The sequence below is a fragment of the Bufo bufo genome, chromosome 9 (assembly GCF_905171765.1).
Source record: "Bufo bufo chromosome 9, aBufBuf1.1, whole genome shotgun sequence".
Taxonomy (NCBI): Eukaryota; Metazoa; Chordata; class Amphibia; order Anura; family Bufonidae; genus Bufo; species Bufo bufo.
In genome coordinates this window covers 52,322,519-52,348,819 of record NC_053397.1, presented here as the reverse complement: position 1 = coordinate 52,348,819, position 26,301 = coordinate 52,322,519, and the positions used below count along the sequence as shown (strand labels likewise).

General features: G+C 43.8%; 1 protein-coding gene across 2 annotated transcripts in view; it reads left to right on the top strand.

Annotated features, from left to right (window-relative positions):
- Positions 1 to 24,921, top strand: part of FNBP1L (formin binding protein 1 like) — a 143,232-nt gene extending 118,311 nt beyond the window's left edge. The window contains exons 10-15 of one of the 2 annotated variants that reach the window (XM_040406680.1): positions 12,417 to 12,526; positions 14,691 to 14,823; positions 15,937 to 16,031; positions 17,965 to 18,110; positions 18,925 to 19,083; positions 23,961 to 24,921. In XM_040406680.1, the coding sequence (XP_040262614.1) occupies positions 12,417 to 12,526; positions 14,691 to 14,823; positions 15,937 to 16,031; positions 17,965 to 18,110; positions 18,925 to 19,083; positions 23,961 to 23,968 (651 nt within the window). In that variant the 3' untranslated portion in view covers positions 23,969 to 24,921. Of the gene's footprint in view, positions 1 to 12,416; positions 12,527 to 14,690; positions 14,824 to 15,936; positions 16,032 to 17,964; positions 18,111 to 18,924; positions 19,945 to 23,960 lie in introns of those variants that run through there. The other variant, XM_040406679.1, reaches the window with a different exon arrangement.
- The last annotated feature ends 1,380 nt before the right edge of the window (positions 24,922 to 26,301 follow it).

Genomic DNA, 26,301 nt, shown 5'->3' with positions numbered 1-26,301 from the left:
ACGGACGCCGCCGGCCCTGATAGGACGGTGTCACGGACGCCGCCGGCCCTGATAGGACGGTGTCACGGACGCCGCCGGCCTGATAGGACGGTGTCACGGACGCCGCCGGCCCTGATAGGACGGTGTCACGGACGCCGCCGGCCCTGATAGGACGGTGTCACGGACGCCGCCGGCCCTGATAGGACGGTGTCACGGACGCCGCCGGCCCTGATAGGACGGTGTCACGGACGCCGCCGGCCCTGATAGGACGGTGTCACGGACGCGGCCGGCCCTGATAGGACGGTGTCACGGACGCGGCCGGCCCTGATAGGACGGTGTCACGGACGCGGCCGGCCCTGATAGGACGGTGTCACGGACGCGGCCGGCCCTGATAGGACGGTGTCACGGACGCGGCCGGCCCTGATAGGACGGTGTCAACGGACGCGGCCGGCCCTGATAGGACGGTGTCACGGACGCGGCCGGCCCTGATAGGACGGTGTCACGGACGCGGCCGGCCCTGATAGGACGGTGTCACGGACGCGGCCGGCCCTGATAGGGCGGTGTCACGGACGCGGCCGGCCCTGATAGGGCGGTGTCACTTTTTTTGTAATAGTGTGGATTTATTAAAAATATAGTTAAAATAAATGCGCTTCAAAGTACAATACAAACCACTGGTTAAAGGGGTCTTCGCGTCTTCCCATTAACCCTAACGTGTGTTGGATAGCCTGATTAATTAAGGCTGGGGTCACACGTTTTTGTATTATGTTTAACGTATCCAAAATACTTGTACATTCAATAGATGCCCTATGGATTCCTTACAGTGGCATCCATCACCATAGAGCTCCATTGTAAAACAAGTATACGTTAACATATACTTTTTATTTTTACTGGACAACTGGGCTTTTTTTTTATTTTTTATTTTTTTATATATTATAAAAACTTATATGTAAATGTTGGGAAAAACCGTGATGTGAACACAGCCTAATATGTATAGTGTTGTGTAAATGAGGCAGTCACGGTGGTCGTTTGGGTTGGTAGGGCTGTTTTTTTGTAATTTTTTTTTTTTTCTTTTACATTTTTTTTTTTTACTTTAGTTGTATATTTACAATTTTTTGTTTATTTTGTACTTTTCCTCAAGTAACACAATTCCCAGCGCTGCCACTTGTCACTGGCACAACTGATCTAAGGCCTCTTGCAAACGACCGTATGCCCTCCGAGATATAGAGTCCATGAGCGGGCCATATCTCCAGGAGCGGCATTGATCGGGAGCACACAGCATCATAGATTACAATATCCGCGCGGGCGGCTCGACGTCCACAGCATCATTGTAATGTATGATGCTGTGTGCTCACATGCTCACGATCAATGCTGCTCCGGGACATATGGCCCACTCACGGACCGTATATCTCGGAGGGCATACGGTCGTGTGCAAGAGGCCTAATAAGTCTGCTATTCACAGACACCCGGCGGCCACATGATTCAGTTGCCACTTCCTCTATTCATTATTGAGCTCTTCTCCTTTTGATTGAAGCAGCGTTACTGCAGCAGTGCCAAGACATCGCTGCAGACTTGTGAACTTCATCATCCTCCATCGAAGGATGGTGGGCGATCATTAAGGTGTCAACTGGTAGCGCTGTTTTTGGTCACTAGCACCTGTCAGCAGTAGATTGTGGGTGTCCGGTCAGGCCCCACAACAAGGAGACTGGTAATGCTGAGTTGTCGGTTTCTTAATACGTTTCCAGGAGGTGTCACAGAGAAATGACTCCATGCAGAGTTGTAGGAAACTGTGCTCTATCTTCTCTCTATGTACTAAGGTCTTATTCACTCGTCTGTGTCTGTTTTGTGGAAGCAAAAACGTCACCATGGTTGGTCCATTTTTTTTCATTACAAAATTTTTATTAATTTTCTGTGCAGTGGATCAGTGCAAAACCGAACCCAGACAGATATCCCCTTGTGCTGTCAGCGGCAAACCCATTGAATAGAGTGGGCACATTCTGTCTGCAGTGCATGCTTCCTTCACTTTCCTGCAGACCAAAGGAACTTAGAAAAGAAAGTGATGTTTAAATAAACATATAGGGGGGGATTTATCGCGCCCTGCACTCCACAATCCTGGGTTCAAAAAGTCACAGAATAGGTGCTTTGGAACTTTTTGGGCTTACTTTCAAAACATTTCGCAACTTTTTGCATTTTTAAATCACTTGCTTCAGTTTTAGAAAGTGGGCGTGGTAAAATATGGTAAAGGGATTTAAAAAAAAAAATATTGATCAGTATCTCGATTAGTGGCGGTCTAACATGGCTGCCTCCTCGGCTCACCAAGCACAGAGCCATACATTATATAGCGGCTATGCTTGCTATCAGAGCTCAGCCCCCTTCACTTGAATGGGACTGAGCAGCGCCAAGGACATGTGACCTATGAACATGATGTCACTAGCTTAGGGTAAGCTGCCAGGAGCCCGTGGCATTCACAGGAGCAGCGTGGCCTTCTCAAACAGCTTTTCAGCGGTGGTCCCAGGCATCAGACCCACTGATCAGACACTGATGATCTTTCAGTATAAAAGTTGGAAAAACCCTTTTAATGAGTTTTACTCCACGTTTATCACTGTGACTTTTTTTTTTTTTTTAAAGTGGGAAACTCCCTCCAGTAGGACAATGTGTCAAACTGGAGTATGATTTTTAGATAAGATGTGCAAGGTTTAATAAATATAAAGTACTCCAATGCAAAACTGACTTTAGATATCACCCTCATGATAGGTTGCTCCCATAGAATTCAGTGGATCCGTGTGATGTCTGTGGGGAACGCGGACAGCACATGGACTTGAATAAATCATGTGTGAATAAGCTCATATCAACTGATATAATCCACTTAGGCTTTTTTTTTTTTTTTTTTTAAGATAAAATTGTAAAATTTTTCCTTTTTATGCCATTGTTGTGGGGGATGAAAAAGTGAATTTCATGCTGTTATCAAAGTTATTTAGGTTTTGGGAAGCTGGATTATATTTATAGCAAAAACAGAAGTGAATTCTGACCGCAGTCGTCTTGTATTTTAGGAAACGACTTGAGATTTGTGAAATGCTGAGCATTTAATTTTACATTTTTTTTTTGCTGCCAGGTCCCTGAGGGCAGTTCTGCATTATGCAGCACAGGAGAATGATGGAACTTAGGGGGTTATTTGCTTTAAAGGGGTTGTCTCGCCTCAGATATTGGGGGCATATCGCTAGGATATGCCCCAAAGCCTGATAGGTGTGAGTCACGCCTCTGGGACCTGCACCTATCTTAACCATAGAGCCTGCAAAGTGAAGGAGGGCGCACCGCACACTTGCGGCTACTGTCCATTCATTCCTATGGGCGCGCCGAAAATAGCCGAGCGCTGGCTCGGCTATTTCTGTCAGCTGCATAGAAGTGAATGTAGCGGTGGCCGCGCTCGCACTTTGCGGGCTCTGATCTGAAGATAGGTGTGGGACCCACACCTATGAGACATCGGAGGCATCTCCAAGCAATATGCCCCCAATGAAAATTTTTCATATATAACAGGCATACAAATCATTTGTCAGTATACATTTCCTTTTCGCTGTATACATAAAACGATAGACATAATATAAAGTACATATCATTAATAATCATGTACAGTATACAGTAAGTATATTTACGTTATTGTGTACGCATATTACAATGATATTATATCTTGAAAGACTCTTTATTACTAAACCAGTAGGGACCGTAGTCTTTATTAACAATCTCAAGACTCAAAGTTAAACTTATAATAAACGTATCAATAATAATCATACTTAAGTATTCACTCACTTGTAAGATTTAATTGAAAAAATATTAAACCTTGAGATTCACTTTATTATCAACCTAACACGGACCGTAGTCTTTATTAACAAACTCAGTCTGAAAATTAAATCACAATATACATAGCATTAATATTCATGCATGGTATATGAAATGTAAAATTCTAGATAAATATTGTAAACGTTCCGTTTTCTTGATGCAGTCTTGGAATCTGAAACCAGGAGTGAATTAAAAAAGTGAAGTCGTCTCTGTCCTTTATACTTTCTGTCCTTTTATGATACACTTCTGATTTTAGCTTCCTAACTGCATAACCTTACGGCCTCTCCTTCTTGGTATTGGTACAGTTTCCATGTTGTAGTCTATATTGTTATGGCATATGTCTAGGATATGTTGTAACATCATGATGGTGGAGGTCCGACACCACTACTACCCCTTCCAATCCTAATAACTAGGGGACAGGGGTCCTTTCTGCATTTCTCCTGCATTGTAGCTTTCCCAGCCATGGCCCTATTAGCCACATCTGTACATCTGCATGTTCTTTATTCTAAACTTTGTGGGTGTCCTGGTTTAGTAGTAGGAAACCCTGTAAAGGTTGCATGAGAAAACCATGTACATATACAGTAAGTGCTCGAACATGGCTACAGGTATAAAACTATAAATATAGTTTATTGGTAAGAAATCATTGCCCGTATGGGCACCATGGCACGGGCTATTATAAGAGTAGTGTTGGCCTTTATTACATTTGAGGCTACAGTCTCCTGTACAGCATCTCACTCCTTCTTCTTTGTACCCCAGTATCAGACTAGCCCCCCTCCATGTTCACCTCCTGGAGTCTATGGGTCCAGTGGTCCTCCTCGCACTCTGTCAGACAGGGACTTGGTGGGTGAGGTGAAGGTGTGCAGGCAGAGGGTGGCTTCTTTTAGAGGCCTGAGAAGAGCGGTAAGTTGTACAGAGTTTGCTGTGTGAAGAGTGTAATATAATGGGGTTTCTATATAACCAGGCTGAACCGATGTTATGGTCTAGTATTCTGAGGTTATCCTTGCTGTCGAAAAAAAGAAACCCTGAAACATGGTGGACAATGAGATTCCGCAGGGTTTGAAGATGGATTAGTCATGGCTCCAGAAATTGGGTATTCCATTTCCCTAGGATATGTCCTCACAGTGCGGTCAGTGGAGGTCTGACTTTTGAGGTCGTGAAGGGACCACATGGCAAATTCAGCATTGCGTCCACTTCTCAGTTTGTAGAGGAGCTCTTTTGCGGTTCCCCTGGGCCGGGCACCACTGTGAGGGGGTTGCAGCTCTAAATCTGCCCCTTCATTATTAGGATTGCCGAGGATCCCACAAATCAGATGGCATTGCCTAGCAGTACAATATCCCTCTACCTTGTAAGAATAGAAGTCGTCATGCTGCGGGAAGCAGAGCCTTAAATGTGTCTTTGCTTTATTTTGTAAGCCTAGGAATGTGGAACACGGGAGAGATGAAGAAGGCGCTGTTCACATGCAGCCAGTTTCCAACACAAATGTGAACAGAATCGAAAATAGCAATTATAAATCTCCATTAGTCATCCGTTCAGCCAGGTTACTTGTGGCTTCTCAGTTCTCATAGGAGAAATTTCTAGGTGTGTGTATGTATATCTATATTATATATTATATATAATATATATATATATATATATATATATATATATATATATATATTTTGATTTTTTATATTTTTTTTATAGTATATATTGAGTACTCAATATATTAGTACAATTCGTAATTTGAGTTTCTGGTTTGGGTGTGTAAGCAAGAGATTCCTGTAAAACAGCCTCTCTTCTCATGGTGTTTGCTTTGCTTCTGTCGCCTATGGATAGTATGTGTCATGTTGACACACATGTCCCGGCCCTAACCTTTGCACTGCATGGACTGCCGTGCTGTATATCTCTGCCCGTACACTGTAGCTGTGTAGATGCAGTGTGAATGTTGTGGGATTTGTGGTGTGGTTTAATGTACTTTCATGAAGTGTTTCACCTGATAGGAATTTGCCTAAAATGGGAAGTGCACTGAGGCGCCCCGTACCGTAGGTGTTACTCATTCTGCTAGATCGCACTGATGTCCAGTATTTCTAAAGGGAGTCTTTCACCTACCTGCTGTCATGTCTTCTAGAACAGGGAGGCTCAACCTGCGGCCATCCAGCTTTTGTAAAACTACAGCTCCCACCGTGCCCTGCTGTAGGCTGTCCAGGCATGCTGGGAGTTGTAGTTTTGCAACAGCTGGAGGGCCACAGGTTGGGCATCCCTGTTCTAGAGTATATAAAAACCAGGATTTTTCTTAAATCCATTCATTTATTTATTTATTTATAGCATATTATTAGATCTTTGTTTGCAGCATGTGCCATATCTGTCCGTATTGGGGCTATAGTGAAGCCGAAGATCTGCCCCTTATTAGTTTCTGAGTAGTTATACTCTGTATAGACCTAAACATGAATATAAATGCAGAGACCACAGTCGTGGTTTATATCCGTATTTCAGCGGTATACATAGGTACGAAAACCCTTAGCAGGTTATACACATAAGATTGTCGGCTGAATCTGCCAATTTCAGCAGAACCAGACAACCATCTAATGTGGTAATGGGTGTCCCGACTTTCCCCCAACAGCAGATGTTGAGGAGTAAAAAGGTTGAATTTCTTTGCCCCGATCTTTTGGTTTACAGAGGAGAAAATCCACCAACGGGTGTGTAGTAGCAGCTTATTCCAATGCATCCTTGGCCCAGCCAAGTGTGCAAGTGCCTGGAGAGGAGTCGGCAGGGACACCTGCCGGTTGACAGTTTCAGAGCCGGTGCGGTCACATCAGAGCCTCCATCATTTCTCATTTTCATCACGAATGGCTGGATAAATTGCCAATCCCCTATCTAAAGGGGTAGTCCGACGCCCCAGAGCTCTAGAGTGCTTTTTCAAACTGAAATTATTGAAACTCATTAATGTACTTTAATTCTGATGGCCCAATTTCAGTCCTGACAGCGGAGCCTCTTCTGACAGTCCATGTTGGGTATTCTGCTAGGCGTGATGTCCTTTATTACCTTGTTCTATGCCATCACTAGAGTAGGGGAACATACGCTGACCACCAGGACAGTATATATTGTCATGTGTTCGTATTGTCTCCTGGATTGTGACGGAGATATCTAGCAATATATTTTGACTATTTTTTTCCACAATATTGGAAGAGTCTGCACTATGTTTCAGTAACTTGCCATTTCTTTCTGCTGCTGGGGAACGGTTCAGTGGTCATTAAGGATGGTAAGCAACGTGTGCTGGTCTGTGTCCCATCATTCCGATGTGAGTGTCACCGCTTGGTACTTATTTTTGTCTGTTTTCTGTTCTATGACTTCTGTGGCTCTCACATGCTCATGAGGGTGATCCTCCATCTCTTCCCATAGCCAATAGATCCTGGAACCTCCTGGCCTGAGTGACGTACCTCTGTTATGTCAGCGCTGTCCATTTGTGTCAATCTTGCTTGCTTTTTTTTTTTTTTTTTAAGACCTTTGCAACTGTGTAATAAGTAACCCGTTATCTTTATGACCTCCTAGATAAGTGAGGGTCCTCCTCCTGCTTTATGTTGTGTGTCCCCATAGCGCTGTATTTAAACAGGATCTGTCACCAGATTCCCTAATACATTATTAAATAGATCTCTTGGATTTTCAACGTAAGTACACCAGCTTCATCAGGTTGAAGAGATCAATTTAATAATGTCGTCTGCAATTTGTATTGTAAAAGGAATCCCAGCGAGCGCTCCTTTTGTATAATAAGGTATATTCTTATCTAAGATTCCTGGAGTCGTTTCAGCCCGACCAGCCTTCCCTTGGACAGGCCAAAACTGAAAATTAGGAATATACCTTATTATACAAAGGAGCGCTCGCTGGGATTCTTTGTACAACTGTTTGTGGGGAACGCTCCTTCCCGTGCAGTGTGGGTCTGAATTTGGATGCAACTTGTATTGGGAAATCCGGTGAGAGCTCCTATTTAATGGTATGTGGCTTGTGACTACACACATGTTTCCCAATGAACTCTTAAAAAAGTGGCTACGGTGGTGCGGGATGCGCCATTCCTAGCCTGTTCAGAGTCAGATTGCTATGGCATTTATATATTTAATAGAATCACTTAGATTTCCAACTATCGGGTCTGTGCCCTTTTATCTCCTGAATTATGTACAAGCCATGTATGTTCCTCATAGAATAATGTGGTCACGTTTTGGGCTTTGCTCTAAGAACAGCTGGATAGAAATGGGGAAACTGCTGCTTCATAATATTGCAAAATCCATTTATTCATCCTGCTGCTTCCCTTCACTGCGCAGAACAGGAAGGTTCAGGTACCCACCATCCGCTTTACAGGGGGCCGGTCTGCTCCACCGCATGTCTGTTTTAGTACATTTTTGCAACTGCAATAAAATAATTACTCTGAAGCATCTTTTCTTAGAGGTTTGTGGTGTTCTGTTGCTCTGTTATTCCTCATAGAAAATATATAGATATATATTTGTTACCAGTTGGGTGTGTCACTGCAGTCCGACACTATTTAATCAATGGAAACGTAGAGTTTCTTCATAAATTTCAAGGAGGAATAACATAGTCAATGCTTATAAATCCCCATTAAATGATTCTAGAGTAAGTCTAATTAAAACCCTGTGCTGTTCCTCTTTCAGACATGTCAGGAGGGTTGAAAGGTGCCCTTAAAGGGAACCTGTCACCTGGATTTTGTGTATAGAGCTGAGGACATGGGCTGCTAGATGGCCGCTAGCACATCCGCAATACCCAGTCCCCATAGCTCTGTGTGCTTTTATTGTGTCAAAAAACCGATTTGATACATATGCAAATTAACCTGAGATGAGTCTTGTCCCTGACTCATCTCACATACAGGACTCATCTCAGGTTAATTTACATATGTATCAAATCGGTTTTTTGAAACAATAAAAGCACACAGAGCTATGGGGACTGGATATTGCGGATGTGCTAGCGGCCATCTAGCAACCCATGTCCTCAGCTCTATACACAAAATCCCGGTGACAGGTTCCCTTTAAAACACCATTTACAGTATGTGTATATGCAGTGTCTTACATTATCTTACCAGTTTTGTGCTGATGCCGAGTTGCACTGTTGACAGAGCTGCGTTCACAATTCTTTAGGCTTCAGAGCTGAAATTGCCCAGACTTACTGTCTGTATAATATTTGCTCTCTTGGTAATTTCCAATCTGGGCAGAGTCCTCTTCACATCAGAAATGTGCGGTAATTTGATATAGGAACAAAGTGCCCTATTGCCCTATGGGAGCTCACTTAAACGGTTTGGAGGGTTTCCCGATAAGCTTGTTGACTGTTTCCAGTGACAACCAGAATTGTTAACATGGCTCTGGACTGTAGTACACAGCCTACAATACTTTGTGCTGATTCAAATAGATATATAAAATTTAGATTGCATAACTTTTAAAGGGTTTGTCCAGGAATAACTAATGGCGGGTTTACACGGCCCAATGCTGGCGCCGACTTTCGGGAATGAACGCGTGTTCCAGATAATTGGCCTGTGTAAAGGTGCCGCAGATCACTCTATGGACGAGCAAAATGATATTCTGTGCAGACAACTCGATCATCTTTTCTGGGCAGCAGATTGTGAAACAAACAATGAATTTATATGAGGACAATTGATGGCAGTAGCCATCGCTCATCCCCGTACAGTGGAGGTGAGTGCTGCATATAAATGCAGCTCTTCGCTGCCTACTCGTCAGTGGAGGGGATCAGGAAGGCATGCTTTCTTCCCGATAATTGTCTTCTCGTCGGCATGGTGTAAATGCACCTTTACTTTTCAGTGTTGCCCGCAGCCTACCTTCACTTCGGAAAGAATCCTACTGACCTGCTCCCCGTCGCTTCGGTCCTGTTTGCTGGCTCCCGCGTGTTCATCCTACAGTCCTCGGCTTGATTACTTTCTCCCATGGACATAGTCATCCGCTCAGCTGTAGCCAATGACTGTCCACAAGAGACATGTCACAGCTGTAGTGGAGCAGGTGACCATGCCAGGGAGGAATAAAACAAACCATGGACCAGAGGATGGACACACAGGACCGAAGCAGCAGAGATCAGGTAAGTATGATTCTTTCCATAGAGGAGGCAGGCTGCGGGCATCACTGAAAAGGGATTTATTCCCGGACAACCCCCTTTAAGGTGTATAAGAGACTGTCTCTGTTCAATTCAGTGTTTTAGGATGAGATCAGTGAGTAATAAATACATATTGGAAACCTGTCTGGCCTGACGTATATAGCGTAGACCCTATATAAGGGTAAGTTCACACGACTGATTTGCCACCAGAAATATCCACTTGCGAAATCTGTGGCAGAAACCCAAAACCTTGGGCTTCTGCAGCAACTTTAAATGTGGTGGGTCCACCCATGGCTTTATCTCCATGAGTGGACACCTGACCTATGGCGGTATGGGTGGCTGTGCAGGCTTCCTTTGACAACCATAGTAGATGGTTTTTGTAATGAAATGCCCGTGTAAAGTCCGAACAAGACCTTATGGCAGTACAGCAGTCTTTGGTCCTGCTGAAAAGCGCTAAACTGATGGAGAAGGTTTGTTATGTGCTATACTACTATTCTAGATCTCCCAAGCATTGACCACAGATGGTGCGTGATGCCGATTACTAGGAGGGCTTCATGCTCCTCTCCCTTGGTTTTGTGTTCTACCCCAGACACCACTTCAACAGATTAAAAATCACGTGTTGTATATTTGGTCTTTAAAATGCCGGTCAGACCTAATGAGTATGTTAATCCCATTTAATATACTGGAAATCAGGGGTGTTCATACGCCATGTTCTAGGCCTGGGTGGTGTCGGCTTAATCTAATTAATGACTTATTCCAGACGCTGGAACAGAGGAATTTGAGCAGAATCTTTCCAAGCTGAATAAACTAAGGTGACGCCATACACATTAGTCACATTTGCCATTTTTGTGTATTTTTGGCCTAATCCCAATACTTTTTTTTTAAATTAAGCAGAGTTGCTTCAAGGTCAGTGGTTTGAGATCCAAGATGCTCTTCTATAATGCAGTGTGGCTGATGGGACTGTCCTCCACTGACTTTCATTCCGTTTATGAAGGAAAACCTAATTTAAAGGGGTTTTCTCACAAACATCACTTATCTGTCCACAGAATTGCTGCGACCCACATGAATGACCAGAGTGGGGGTCCCGTGTCTCCCACTTTAGTGGAGCGGCGGATGGGCATGCACACTTACAACTGTGCTGCACTCGGCTATTCCTACCAGTCCTCTAGAGTCTGAATGGAGCACAGCACACATTCTGGACTGCTGCTCCATATAAATGGGGGACATGGCACCCTATTTCGTGATCGGTGGGCCCCCCATTCATTAGACACTTATCACCTACCCCAGGGGTAGGCAACCTCTGGCACTCCAGCTGTTGTAAAACTACAACTCCCAGCATGCATACTTCCTCTGCTCTTCTCAGAACTCTCACAGAAATGAATGGAGCATGCTGGGAATTGTAGTTTCACAACAGCTGGAGTGCCGAAGGTTGCTGAACCCTGACCTACCCTGTGGAAGTGTTGTTCCTGGGAAAAACCCCATTAAAGCGAATAGCATCATTACAAAAAACATCCCAATAGATTGTTACGCTGCTGTACTTGTGTATTAGATGTAGTGCAGCCCAAAATATTGTGTGTACCCTGCATATATTGGGTCTTTGTCTATAAATGATCATTTTCTCTCTGTTAGCGTGCAGAGTGGGTGGGATTCTCCTGGCGCGCGGGGCTGGAGAAGTGACCGTTGTAAGGAGAAGGAGTCTCCTTATGCGGCTCCCCCTCCCCTCTCACAGCACGACACACACAGACTTGGCAAAAGAAGCTACAACTGTGTCCTCTTCCTCCCTCTCCACTCTTCCCTGGCCTTAATTACTCTGTAGCTAAAGAACTTTGTTAGTTTCCGAACATTTACTGAAAGCCTGCAGGCAGGGAAACCGCAGGGAGCTGGAAGGTGAGACAGACGCCTCTTGTTATATTGCAAGGTTTTACATATTGACATCTAACTGTGGTGCTCCGTGTGTCCGGCATGCTGAGCGGTCTTCAATTTGGACATCATGGCTATATTATTGTGTACTCTGTGTGGGTCTCTGACACCGGGCGTGCAGCTTTAGGACCCTGCTTGTTCTGCAGATCAGACGTGTTTTGTTTGCAGCTCCATTCACTGTTCCTCTGGCTAGCATCCATTCCTCACAACAAACCCTACAGAGAGGCACAAGCCACAAAAAACACGGTAAAAAAAATCTAGATTTATGTGATTATGTGTGTGTGTGTATATATAAAAATAAAACCTTTTATCTCCATCTTTATTATTCCAGTACTATATTTTTATGGTGTGACTTGTGGTGTATGTGCCTTTCTGTAGGTTTTCTTGCTAGTTTATTCAGCCACACTGTGTTTTTTTGACTTGTATCGAGGTTCACTTTTGGCAGGTTAGGCTGTGTTCACACTTCAGTTATTGTGAGCCAGTACCTGGTCTCTGAGTAGGCTTCACTACCGGTTTTGGCTCGCAGTAACTGATCAAATAACTGAAGTGTGAACTCAGCCTTAAATAGCGTCCGTTCCTGTTGTTCATTTTGTCGTTCCTCCGCGCAGGGCCCGGCTTTAGAAGATTTTAGTCACCTTCCCCCAGAGCAGAGACGGAAGAAACTGCAGCAAAGAATTGATGAACTGAATCGAGAGCTTCAGAAGGAGATTGATCAAAAGTAAGTGACTGCAGGTCTTTACCAGCTGCTGCATCGCCCCTTCCTCATATACCCACCTCGCCAGTCCCATGCCGCAGCCATTTCAGTGGCTTTGTGTCCCCTGCCGGTCTCTACTTCCTGATGCTTCTGAACATGCAGGAAATGCCGGTTCCGCTAGATGCAACCTACCTTAGGTGGTATTTGGTGGAGCGGGAATTCCCTGTGTGTCAAGAGGCAGCAAAAATGAGACCAGCAGGGAACCAGAGAAGTGCCGGAACATCAATGGCAATGGATTTTACTTCTTTTTTTTTTTTCACTGATCTGAAAATAGTTTGTATTGCCTGGACAACCCCTTTAAGTTTGAAAGAATACACAGGCTCTAACATATTTAATACCTTCAATTTCTGCTGCAGAACCCGTGGCGTTATGGAAGTAAAACTACTAGAATTTAGTTTAGTATGTAATGAAACCTAATATAGAAAGACGCTAGGCTAGAAACCACTCCTGTTTAGTGTGGACTAATCCCCTCAATACTCTAAGCCAGGCATAGGCACTCCAGCTGTTGTGAAACTACAACTCCCAGCATGCCTACTTCCTCAGCCCTTCTCACAACTCTTATAGAAAAGAATAGAGCATGCTGGGAATTGTAGTTTCACAACAGCTGGAGGGCTGGACCCCTGCTCTAGGACAACGATATACCAAAAGAGATGAGTATTAAAACATAATTTTTAATGAGGCTCCTAATCAGTGTACTGGAACATAACGCGCCCCCCCCCAAACTGCAGTATCTCTATTATGCAGAGAACTGACACTTTTTGCGCTGTGCAATAAAAAGATGGCGCCCTCCATCCTCTGGTGTGTCGCCACCCCTGCCCCCCTTCCCCAGGGTGCGTCACGTGACATGACCCTGGCAGTGTGAACTAATAGAGGAGAGGGGTAGTGCTAGGAGATAAACACACTTATCAAATAGGGCCCAATATAAACAATATAATTGCAGGTGCAGGGGGGTGAGATATGCCGGCGGAGGTCTTCTTTTGTAATGCACAGTAAGTGCCAGTGTTCTCTGCACACTAGAGTCAGTGCATCTTAGTGAGGTAAACCCCAGTCCACTGATTAGGAGCCTCTGCATATTTGGCCAGGACCCTACATATTATATAGGATTATATGTAATGCTATCTTATTGACTGGTCCAGTAATCTTTCTGGTAAAATTTCTAAAATGCATTAAACTGGTGTTTAGAGGACGGACAGGACAGACTGTGGTAATGTGGGGGCTGTGGTAATGGAGACTGCATTCAAGAGCTTCTGCCCATCAGCCACATCCCCACCTTCTCTCTGTACTTCAGGTCTTCTCACGAACTCCATTCCTACAGAGATTCAGCTGAAGATCATATTAAACTGTATTCAGGATCATAATCCCTGACAAGCAGAGCAGAGAGGGGGATGAGGCAGCTCTTTACCTCAGTGTTGTGAAGTAACTGTGTGATTAGGACAGGTTTTTTATGTACGAATATTACAGCGGCCTTTTTATTAACCCCCATTGATTGCCCTCTAGAACAACACAAGCTATTCTAACTAATGAAAGAGGAGTCCTGTATTTTCCTGGAGGACCAGTCCTACCCGTTTCAGCACAATCCTCTGCACGTCCTCTGGAGGCGCTGCTTAGGAATAAACATTTGAACAGTTGCTGCTAGGTTCCCCCACAGATTGCAGCTGATACTGGGGGTCCATTTTCTGCGTGCCTGTTTAACGACCAGTGTTTGTGAAAAAGCTGCCACCTTAAATACCTTTCAGGGTAATGCAGGTCTCTCATGGATCGTGCAGATTGACAAATGAAGACTGTGAATTCATAAAGGCCTCACATAATTTGCAGTATTACATGTTGTATTATACATTAACACGCAAATCTTTTAATTTTTATATTTTCCATAGCTACAAATGTGCTAATTAATATCATACTACCGTAAAGCTTTTATTTTTCTGTTCCATAGCCCCAAATGTTTCTTCTTTTCATCCATCCATAGGGTTATATGATAAAATTCTGAATTAGTGCAGTGATGTCATAAAACAGATCCTCAGCTCAGTTTATTATGACAATTATCGGCATAGAATTTGGATCTGCTTGATGATGGCTGTACTTCAAGAAGATTTCTGTGAATAAACATGTCCTCTGTTTTCTGCCATAGAGAGGCCCTGAATAAGATGAAAGATGTCTATGAGAAGAGCCCACAAATGGGAGACCCCAGCAGCTTGCAACCAAAAATAGCAGAAACGATGAGCAACATTGAGAAGCTTCGGATGGAAATACATAAAAATGAGGTCAGTGTAATACTGTCAAGGGCTCATTCACACGACCGTATGAATGGGTCCACATCCGTTCCGCAATTTAGCAGAATGGGTGCGAACCCTTTCATTTCAATAGGGAAAAGATGGGGCCAGCACACCTGTTGTTCCGTTCTGCGGCCCTGCAAAAAAGATAGAGCATGTCCTATTCTTGTCTGCAATTGCGGACAAGAATAGACATTTTTGTCATAATGCCGGCCATGTGCAGTCCGCAAGTTGCATAATTGGATAATTGCGGAACGGATGCGGACCCATTCTACGGACGTCTGAATGGAGCCTTAGGGGACTGTGTCACCTATAGATTGCCTGAGCTGCTATTAACAGCATACAAAGATAGGCTTTACAGCAGCCACATGAGCCACAGACACAATGGACAGGAGGGGACCTCATTAACTTCTATGGGCGTTTTCTAGGCATGCTCTATGACCTGTGCGGGGTTATTGTACAAGGAAAGAATAGATAAGATTTGACTTATTGTGAATGGTGGATTCTGTGATTTTTAAATTGCCTGCAGGTTTTAACCTCTTTTGGCACCACACCTTACATTTATGGTACTGGGGGGGATGTAGTTCACGTGCAGCATCTGCATAGAGTGTCGGGTATATCCTGGCTATTTTACCCTTCAGATGCTGCAGTCAGTTCTGATCTAGACACCCTAGTGTTTTTACAGAAGGAGTCTGCTGAGCCCCCTGTGAGCTCTTAGTCACCCCCAACGGTCACATAAAACACTGCCATACAGTAGTAACGCAGTTTTATTATTGACGTGATGGGACTGCATGGTAAAGTCTCCAAGTGGGATTTTAAAAATGTATCAAAGTCAAAGGAAGTGTACAAAGAAAGAAGAAAAAACCCCAAGTAAAAATAAAGTATAATTTTTACTTCCATGAATATAAGAATACCCTATATCCATTACCAGTATATGACACACACACATTGCAGATCTTGACTTATTCACTATAAAGATTCTTCCGTATGATCATAAGGGTACCCCAGACATTGCTCAGTACTGTGCTCCACACTGATCCCCTGTAGATACAAGACTTACAAGGTCTTAGCTCTCTGAGAATATCTTCTTGGTTCCATTTTCAGGCCTGGCTGTCGGAGGTGGAAGGAAAAGTGGCACAGAGAAGTGAAAGAAGGCACAGCACAGAAGCTAATCACCTGGTGGCCCAAGGAAGAGAGAGGTGATTATTGGAATTAGGCCCCGGCTTCAGTCGTTCTCCCATCTATAACCTGATGCACAAACAAAAATGTTCTTTCTTGTGTCAAATACAAACTGCTTTCCTTTTCTTTCACTTAAACGTAAACCTCAGGCGTAGAGAACAGCAACTTAATTCCCCCCTGCTAGGTGTATGTGGGTAGGGTTTGCCCTGCTGAAATGAAGGAGCTTGAGGGTACATTGAAATGGATGTTAAAAACAGATAAGGCTACTTTCACACTCACGTTTTGTGCAGATCCGTTCAGATAATACAACCGTCTGCATCTGTTCAGAACGGATCCGTTTGTATTATCTGTAACATAGCCAAGACGGATCCGTCTTGAACACCATTGAAAGTCGATGGAGGACGGATCCGTATTCTTTTGGACCAGATTGTGTCAGTGAAAACGGATCCGTCCCCATTGTGCCAGGACGGATCTGTTTGGCTCAGTTTCATCAGACGGACACCTGATGGACGCTTCATGCAGCATTTTGGTGTCCGCCTCCAAAGCGGAATGGAGGCAAACTGATGCATTCTGAGCGGATCCTTATTTCCATTCAGAATGCATTAGAATGCAAACTGATCCGTTGTGGACCGCCGCCTGTGAGAGCCCTGAACGGATCTCGCAAACGGAAAGCCAAAACGCCAGAGTGAAAGTAGACTAAACTGTCGGTTTTCATGGTCATTCTGCATCAGTGCGTGCATTCATTTTCTGTCCGTTTTTAATGTCCATAAAATAAAAGATGGATTTTATTGGCAATTTATTTCAAACCCCAACCATTGCAGTGTTCTTGGTATGTATAATAATGCCCCATAGGTGCCCATAGGACATATAATGCCCCCCATAGTGCCTACAGGATAAATAATGTCACTCAGTAGTGGCCACATTTTAAGTAATTCTCCCCAACAGTGAACTTTGTAGATCACAAATGTCCTTCTTAAAATGAAGCACAAGAAAGGGGGATTTACACCGAAGAGGAGGAAATATCTGAAATTCACCTCTAATTCTGGAGAATATTGTGGATGAACAAATGAATTCTAACGAACTGATTGGTCTCATTAGCAAGAGCTCTTGTCTGGGAGGGGCTGTCCCCACAGGTAAAGAAGCGCCCACCTGCCTGTTGATGGACATTGACGGACACCTAGCCCGGCCCTGACAATCTGGGCTCTAGTGCAAATCCTAATTCAGCTTCTGGAGCAGTGACTGCGCCAGTGGCGATACACTTCCAGATAGTGACGGGAGCTTAGTCGCTGCTTCTGAAGCCAAATATCTGTGCCCGGCGCAGGAGCCAGATTACCAGGGCCAGACGGGATGTATGGCACAGTCGGTCAACAGGTAGGTGGGAGCTTCTTCACCTGTGGGGACAGCCTCTCACCAGTGAAGAGCCATTGCTAATGAGACAAATTTTGTTAGAATTGATTCGCTCATCCCTAGAAGAAATACATTGTGCTGTGGAGACTGCACTACATATAGCTGGCATTAGGGGTTTTACAGAGAAAATCTAAAGGATGGGCAAGTAGTAGATGGCAGAAGCATGGACGCCCCTACTGCCAGGAAAGAGGATGGACACAAGTTAAAGAGAAACTGCTATGTTAAAGGGATGCTGCACTTTTCCATCATCTAGACTTGAGCACTGAGACTTGAAAACCCCCATCATCACCGAAAGTATTTGGTAAATAGCTGAAGACCCTCAGCTCAGACTTTTTTTTACGTGAATTCAATAATCCAATGTGGAGTAGCACTTTTGGGCCGGAGGGTTTCTGCGCTATGAATCCATCTGTAACATGGCAATCACTGGATGAGCTCTCGGGCACTGTGGCGGTCTCTGTCATGGAGTTCACTGATGCCATTATCACTACTGTCTGCCCAAGTGCCACCACCGAGTAGTGAGTAATGGTTTTGTGTCTCTCTTGTTAGTCCGGAAGGAAGTTACACAGAAGATGCGAACCAAGAAGGCAGAATCCAACCTCAGCCTTCCATTCATCCAGAATTTGATGATGAGTTTGACGATGACGACCCCCTCCCAGCCATTGGGCATTGTAAAGCGATCTATCCTTTTGATGGTATGTATAAGTACTCCTACAGTCTATGCAGAGACATGGCAAATATGGACTGACAGAGACCAGGGAACAATATGTAGCTATTCCTGCGTATTAAAGGGGTTGTCTCACTTCAGATAATGGCTTTTATTATGTAGAGAAAGTGAATACAAGGCACTTACTAATGTATTGTGATTATCCATATTGCCTCCTTTGCTGGCTGGATTCTTTTTCCATCACATTATAAACTGCCCAGCCTATGCGCGCTCCCGCAGTCCTGCCACCAGAAAGGCGGTGCTTTTTCCTATAGTGTGCAAGCACGACCACCGCTGATGGATTACAAGGTGGGTCATAACCATGGAAACGACTAGTGTATAATGTAATGGAAAAAATGAATCCAGCCAGCAAAGGAAGCAATATGGATAATACATATCCACAATCCTGTAACCTGCTTCCAGTTTCCCCCTCGTATCAGTCTTGCTATTTTGTCATGTATTGCCGTGGATCAATGTATTCCCTGCAACATTTGCTACTGCAGCGCTTGCACTACAAAATGCCTTAGAGCAATAAACAAGTGCGCAGTAATAGTGTAGTGAAACAATACCACTTTCCAGAAAGCTACTTCCATTTCCTACCACTAGAGGGCAGCGTGGTGTAAGGGATCTGAGTAGTAACTCTGATTGTTTAGGATTTTAGTTTATATTCTTTCAGGGGTTTTTTTTGCCTGTATGTTTTTTGTTTTCTCATATTTTCTATTTATATGCCCTGTGCACAATTCTACTGTTTCATGGAAAGGCATGATTAGATGTTCTTTCACTTAAAATTCTCTTTACCCTAGGTAATAATGAAGGCACTCTGGCTATGAAAGAAGGAGAAGTGATGTATATCATTGAGGAAGACAAAGGTGACGGCTGGACAAGAGCAAGACGGCAGAACGGGGAGGAAGGCTACGTGCCCTCGTCTTACATAGAGGTTACTCTAGAGAAAAACAGTAAAGGTGCAGTAACCTATATCTAACTACACAAGTACACCAGAGATTGGGCAGAGCAAGATGGAGGAAATTACTTGCTGAACGGGAGAAACACTTGAATAGGATAATTTTGTAGCCAGGCGGATGTCGTTCACTGTGTGAGCTCTGGGATATTTGAGGTTTCCCTGAAGTTAGAGGTAACAGGAGCGGAGTCGGTTCCCTTCACCGCTTGCCTTAAACCACAAAGTGCGCTAGGATTTTACACGTGTCCATTGAACTGTATTTCATAGAATCTCTTCTCTTCCTTTTGGTTTAAGCTATAAGAAGTCAGGAAGATAGTGTTATATTTTATCCCTAAACCTGCTTTTAATAGACAATTTATAAAATCCTATTCCGATGTCTTTTATCATGTTTATACCCACGCTATATGTCTATTTATACTGTATATGTATGGGACAGGGGAATGTCGTACTTTACCTGCTCCCCAATCTTTGCATTTATTTTAATATAAAGCAAAAAATACTGAGCCGGAATATCAAGAGTTCTTCTGAGTTGGTTCACAGTTATGTAAATGTGGACATGTTTTTAATGTTCTTCGTTCTGGGGCATTTTGACTTTTTAGTCTCGGGGTGTAATATGTTTTCTGGTGGTGTAAAACGAAATCCTGTTTAATAATGCTGCAAGTCGGGGTTTTAATGAGGCTCCTTAGTTGCCATGTCCTTTAGCTACCATCGTAATGGTATTTTCATGTGGGCTTTTTAATTTTTTTGCAGGAATTTACCTTAAGGGCCCATGCACACGAGTTGTTGTTTGGGTTCCGCATCTGAGCCGCATTTTTTGCGACTCCGATGCAGATCCGTTCACCTCAATCTGCATCCGTTGCTCCGTTCCATGGCCCCACAAAAAAAAATTGAACATGCCCTATTCTTGTCCATTTGGCGGACAAGTATAGGCATTTCTATTATGGGTGCCCATTCCGTTCCGCTGGTTGCGGAACGCACACGGGCGGCATCCGTGTTTTGCAGATCCACAATCTGCGGACTGCAAAACATGGCTCGGTCGTGTGCATGAGCCCTAAAGGACTTGTCCAGAATTTTAATATTGATGACCTATCCTCAGGATCAGCAGAGGTGCAGGGCGTCAGACCCCACTGACATAGCTCCATTGACTGCGTAATAGTCAGAGCTGCAGCGCTGCCCCCTTTGCACTAAATGGGACCAGCTCTGTGCACTACACGATAGATGAAGCTATGTAGTTTTGGCACCTGAGCTACATGGTAACAGCTGATGGGGGCGAAGTGTTGGACCCCCACCGATCTGATATTGACATTGGGCCATCAATAATAAAATCCTGGTAACCCCTTTAAGGCTGTTGTCCAGACTCTACTGTCCAACCTGATCTGAAATTGGGCATGGAGAGGGCACGCTAAGCAGGCAACAGTCAGAAGGGCAGCGAGTACCATGCACATGTCCCACGGGTATCACTGGGTATCGGACAATTGCCTTGGCTACTGCTCCACCCAGTGTGCACAACACGTCAGAAGAGCGAGTATGCCTGTACAGCCCCATTACTACATTGTCATGATGATATGGAAGATCACTTTACATTGAGCACCTGGGCTTCTTGAGGTATCGCATATCAGCTTTTATTTCTTTTACTACTTTAGCCAGTATGTTCTAAATAAAACCTATTTTGACCACGATGCAATAAATCCAATTTCTTCTTGGGTATCGTGTCCAGTTGGTACTTTGTTCCTTGGTAAGATGTTGCTAAGTAATGGCTGGTACATAATTGAATAGCTGATGTGACAGGCAGCTTAAAGGGGTTTCTGGGATTTTAATATTGATGACCAGCATCTTCGCCAATCAACTGGTAGAAGAGAAGGCCGCGCTCCGTGCCGGCGCAGTCTTCGCTCCATTGTTTATCTGCTCACCGTCGACATCGCAGTGGTGAGCAGATGTAATTCCTAACCGTCCCATTCACTTCTATGGGACTATACACTTGCTATGCACTTGAATAGGAAGGAACCGTCCCATGGAAGTGAATGGGACGGCTTGTAATCACACCTGCTCACCACTGCAATGTCGAAGGCGAGCAGGTAAACAATGAAGGGAAGGCTGCGCCCACACGGAGTGCGGACTTCTCTTCAAACAGCTGATCGGTGGGGGTCCAATACCCGGCACCCACGTTCTGATATTGATTAACTATGCTGAGGATAGGTCATAAATATTAAAATCCTAGAAAACCCCTTTAAGGATTCTTTCCCAAAATCGTATATATTTTTCAGTCCACAAAATGTAGATCCACAAAATACGGAGGACGTCTGTTTTTTTTTTTTTTTTTGCAGACCTATTGACTTCAGTTGACTTCAGTGGGTTCGTGGTCTGTATTTTGCGACCAAGTATTGAACTTTTTTTTAAAATCTTTTACGGATGTCTTCCGTGTACTTTCTGCATCCGTATGTCCGTTGTGCAATTGATAGAACATATCACAAATGCGAACCATGGACCCATTAAAGTCAATGGGGCTGCAAAAAAAACGGATTCAACACGAACATCATCTGTATTTTCCGGGCCGCAAAATACATACGGTCATGTGAATGCCCTCCTGCACACGAGTGACCGCACATAAGATCCGCATTCTCGCATCTTGATTTTGGTGCGGATTAGATGCGGTTTCGCCGCAGATCTCACCCTTCATTAGAAAAGGGTGAAATCCGCAGCTAAAATCCCAAACATAATTGACACGTTGCAGATGTGAAAACCCGCACGGCAGGTGCAATCTGCAAAGTATACAGATTTGTGTAATCTCATACACTTGATTGGTGCTATACTACACAGCGTTTTTTCCGCACAGAAAAAACAAGAGAATTCTGTAACATGAGCACGTGGCCCAAAACTGACCATAGACTTCAGATAGCAGGCGGCTGAAAGCTCATTCAGCCGACCACTATTTCCCTAGATGCCCCATGCATTTGCTTGCTGTGTGTGTTTGTCTGCTCCTTGGGGAGGGGGGAGAAAGCCGCTATACTCGTTCATTTGCATGTTCAAATTTAGAAGGGAAGATTAGAATACAATCAACTCTAAATGGCTCAATTTTGCTTTGATAAATTTCACAGTCTCTGCTGTTACAGCAAAGCAAAATCATAGTAATGTTTAAAGAAGTGCGCCTATTGTTTTCTTTTATTTTTCATCTGAAAGGTTCCAAAATTCCCAGCTAAATAATTCTGTGATGGTGTCGTAAGGGTTAATGCTCTTTCTTTCTATTATAGCCCCCCCCCCCCCCCCCCCCAAATCCCACGCTTCCTTTTCCAAAGCTAGAGAGGTAACTATGATCATTTGGCTGCTGCAGCCATCGCCAGGTGGAGATTGATGCGGATGACTTTATACAGCTCTTCAGTGAGCCCCATGCTCCCCCTAGTGGTGGCTGAAGGCAGCCAGAATTAGCTGTGAGAAAGAAGTGGGGGATTTGGAGCTCCGTAACAGAAAAATGGAGACGACACAAATTATGAAATTATTTAGCACAGAATTATAGACCTATTTAGATAAAAAAATAAATAAATAGGCACACTTATTAATATGTTGTATGTGCATAACTGAAGTCTGCAGTTTATTGAACTTGATGAAAATATAAATTCACTTTTCCTCCCCCGTGTTTCAGAAGTAATTAAAATGTCTCTGATGAGAAATTTAAAGAACCCTCACCAGATTCATGCTGCCCTACTGGAGGACGGCATAAAATATTGACAGACCCCGATTTGATACGATGACGTTATCGGGTGCAGCGGAGCATCATGTCACCCAGGAGTCGTCCGTATTCATTGGCTGTGGACTGACTGCTTTCTCCTAATAAGGCCTCTTTCACACAATTGATTCGAATTGTCAGGATCTGCTCAGGAAAAAACTGAACTGGTGTGCAAAACCATCCATCAGTTTTTCTGCAGTTGCCTTCAGTGTTTGTGTTTTTAACACCCATGAAGAAAAACTGAAGAATAACAACCAGTGAAAAATGCGTTGCATCTGGATGCCGCATTCACTTCTATATTGTGCATTTTTCATGCAGCTCTGGTTCCATAGAACATTCCTGAACGCAGAAATGATGTGTGAAGAACGACGCTCGTGCACAGACCCATTGAAATGAATGGGTCAGGTTTCAGTCCGGCTGATATGCGTTTATTACGCACATCGCATCCGGATGGAAAACTCGCTCATGTGAAAGAGCCCTTACTGTGCACAGGGAGAACGCTGTCAATCAGCAGCAGGTGGGGCCAGTTGCTCTTGGATACGCCCGATTCCTGAGCTCATTCCCGTGCTCACACTGCTGTATTGACAAGTAAGGGTCCATTCACACATCCGTAAGTGTTTTGCGGATCCGCAAGACACGGACACCGGCAATGTGCATTCCGCATTTTGCGGACCGCACATCGTCGGCACTATAATAGAAAATGCCTAATCTTGTCCGCAATTGCTATTTTTTTGGGAACGGAATTGCGGACCTGGAAGTGAGGATCCGGGCAGCACATAGTCAGGGCCCATGGAAATGAATGGGTCCGCAATTCCGTTCCACAAAATGCGGAACAGAATTGCAGACGTGTGAATGGAGCCTTAGTGACATACCCCAGGAATCGGGGTGTCCATCACTGCTGCATGCTGTAGCATAAACCTGGTGTCAGATACCCTTTAAGGCCACCTGCACACGGGTGTGGGCGAACACACACAAGATCCGCACAAAGATATAGACATTTATCCTTTATTCTATAGAGACTTCAGGTATGTCATACGACATATTAGACTAGTGCGTTAATTCTCCGTTATTTATATTTTAATAAATATAAATATCTGCGACCTCCTTGTGTAGTGCATTCATAACTGTCCTCTTCTCTGTTTTTTCCTCTCGGACTGCAGGTTCCTGAAGAGGGTGTCTGTGAATCTGGGCGAGATGTGGAAGGCGTTTACATGCAGCTTCTTTTAAGGGGAGGGGAATTAGGCCGGGGACACATGTGAGAGCAGCAACATGCATGAACGCATGATACATACGTGTTATTTACTAACTTTTTATTTTTTTATGGTGCCGTTTTCGCTTGCAATGGGAAATGCACCTCATTTTCACAGCACATCATTCCATCCTTATTTTACAAATGACATAAGTGGAAAACAAACTAGTGAATGTTGTATCCTGCTGCACCTTGATGGCTCTCGCAGGGACGTCCTCATCATCTGCTGGCCTACCCTCCAAAAGATGATGATCTGTGATAGTTTGAATGTTGCACCTTCTTTCCAAACATCCTTGAATAAAGACCTGACCCTCCCAAATTTCTTTACATGACCCTTAGTAATAACCACCGAGTGGCTTCATCATTGGTGCAGCTCTGCAGATGTTCACTAGAGTGTTTTTTTGTTGTCTCCTTACATCACATGGAGGCTTGTTGCCTGCAAGTTTTTATCTTGCTCGTGTCTGCCTGTGCCATCTACATTCTCGACCCTAACCCTTTTAGATTTGCATGAAACATGTTTCTCACCTTAACTTCTTTTCAGCCTCCATTTTCTTCTACAGTCTGTACAGCCTGATCGCCTTCCTATCAAAACCACTATATATATTTTTTTTTTCCCCGTTGACTACCGATCATTAAATATCTTCAAGCCAACGCTCCCATATGTTGTTTTTGCTGCTACGACTGTCCATCCTTTCCAATAACTTATTACATTCCGGTTTGTATTTTGGACATCAATAACCTTGTATGTATCTGTATAAATTGTACCTGCATCATTCCTGAGCAAAAAAGAAAGAAAGAAAAAAGCTCTGAAATCTGGTTCAACTTGTGCTCTGTGATCCAGAAGATCATTCTGCATGGGGCACAGGTCAACTGGCCAAAGATGGAAGATCTTCAATGTTCTGTAGACCACCCTGACTACTTCCCATTCAGACGCTGCCTTAAACTGGAGTGCCTAGGAGGTCGCTGGCAACGTATTGCTACCAGATCAATATTCCATACCTAATAATTAGCTTGGCTCAATGATTTATAATCCTGTCCTCAGGGAATAACCTTTTTAAGATCCTATTTTACTCGTTACATGGACCACGTGGACCAATGAATACATAAACTTTGGTTCATTGCAGCTAGTTGTAATGTGCGTGTGGTTTTTGCAACTAGTGGTTTCCGAGGATAGGGCTTGAGATGAGCGGTTTCAGCATCCTCCTCCTTTTATTTCTCCTCTTCAGTGTTTGAAGGTGTGACGCGACCCTTCGGGCACTGGAGATGTGTACTGTGCCACAGCTGCCGACGCAGCCATTGTAGGTATTTTTCTGTGGTTAAGTATTCTGCATAGATCAAGCTAGAATCACGACCATGTAACACAATCATTGTATTCTGTTGATTGTCTTTAGGACTGTAGTGTATTTTGGGGTTAGGCAGTAACCAGTCCATTTTATTGCAATGTTCACGCTATTGCCAGGCAATCTTTTTATTTTATGAACATGATAAAAATGACAGTAATACTTAATAATTCTGTGCACTTTTCTTTTATAAACAGGTGTATTGCTGTTTTATAATGTACATATAGGTGTCTGAGACCACTTTAATCACTAGTCTCTATCCAAATTTGTGAATTAATGTGTGTGTAAAGAACACTGCCTGGCTTAATGTTTTATTGGATGTATTAAACATAATGTATGATTTTTTTTTTATTATGTAGTTGCCAGCAAAGCGTATTTTTAGCTTAAATACTGGCGATCTGGCGTTTAAATAAATTGCTAAATTACTATTAAAATGATCTATTGTGTAAGGTTTTTCTCACATGACATGCAGGTCAACACCATTTACAATATATATATATCCTACAGTACCTTTATATTTGGCGCATAATGGTATACTATATTTTCAGCTTTCTATGCTAAACTATCCAATTTATGCCTGAAAAAGTTGCACAGTAGCACACCACTTACATTAAAAACATAGATTGAGCCCTGCATACCTAAAATATCTTGGGAGAGAAAGCGGCCTTCCTGAACCGAGGAACCAGAATCCGCCTGTTCTAGCAAACTATATTTGAACCCCCAATAGCCATATGTCCACTTTTCCTTTGGATGCCCTTTTATTAAACCTAAAGCGAGAGATAAAGACCGATGTGTGCTGCGGCAGTCTTGACATCCCCTGCGCTGCCAGAGAATGCGCAAATTTATGGTGAGGTGCAGGCCTGGTGATAAATTAGATGCGTCCTGCAGCAGAGTTCAGTCTTCACTTACTCC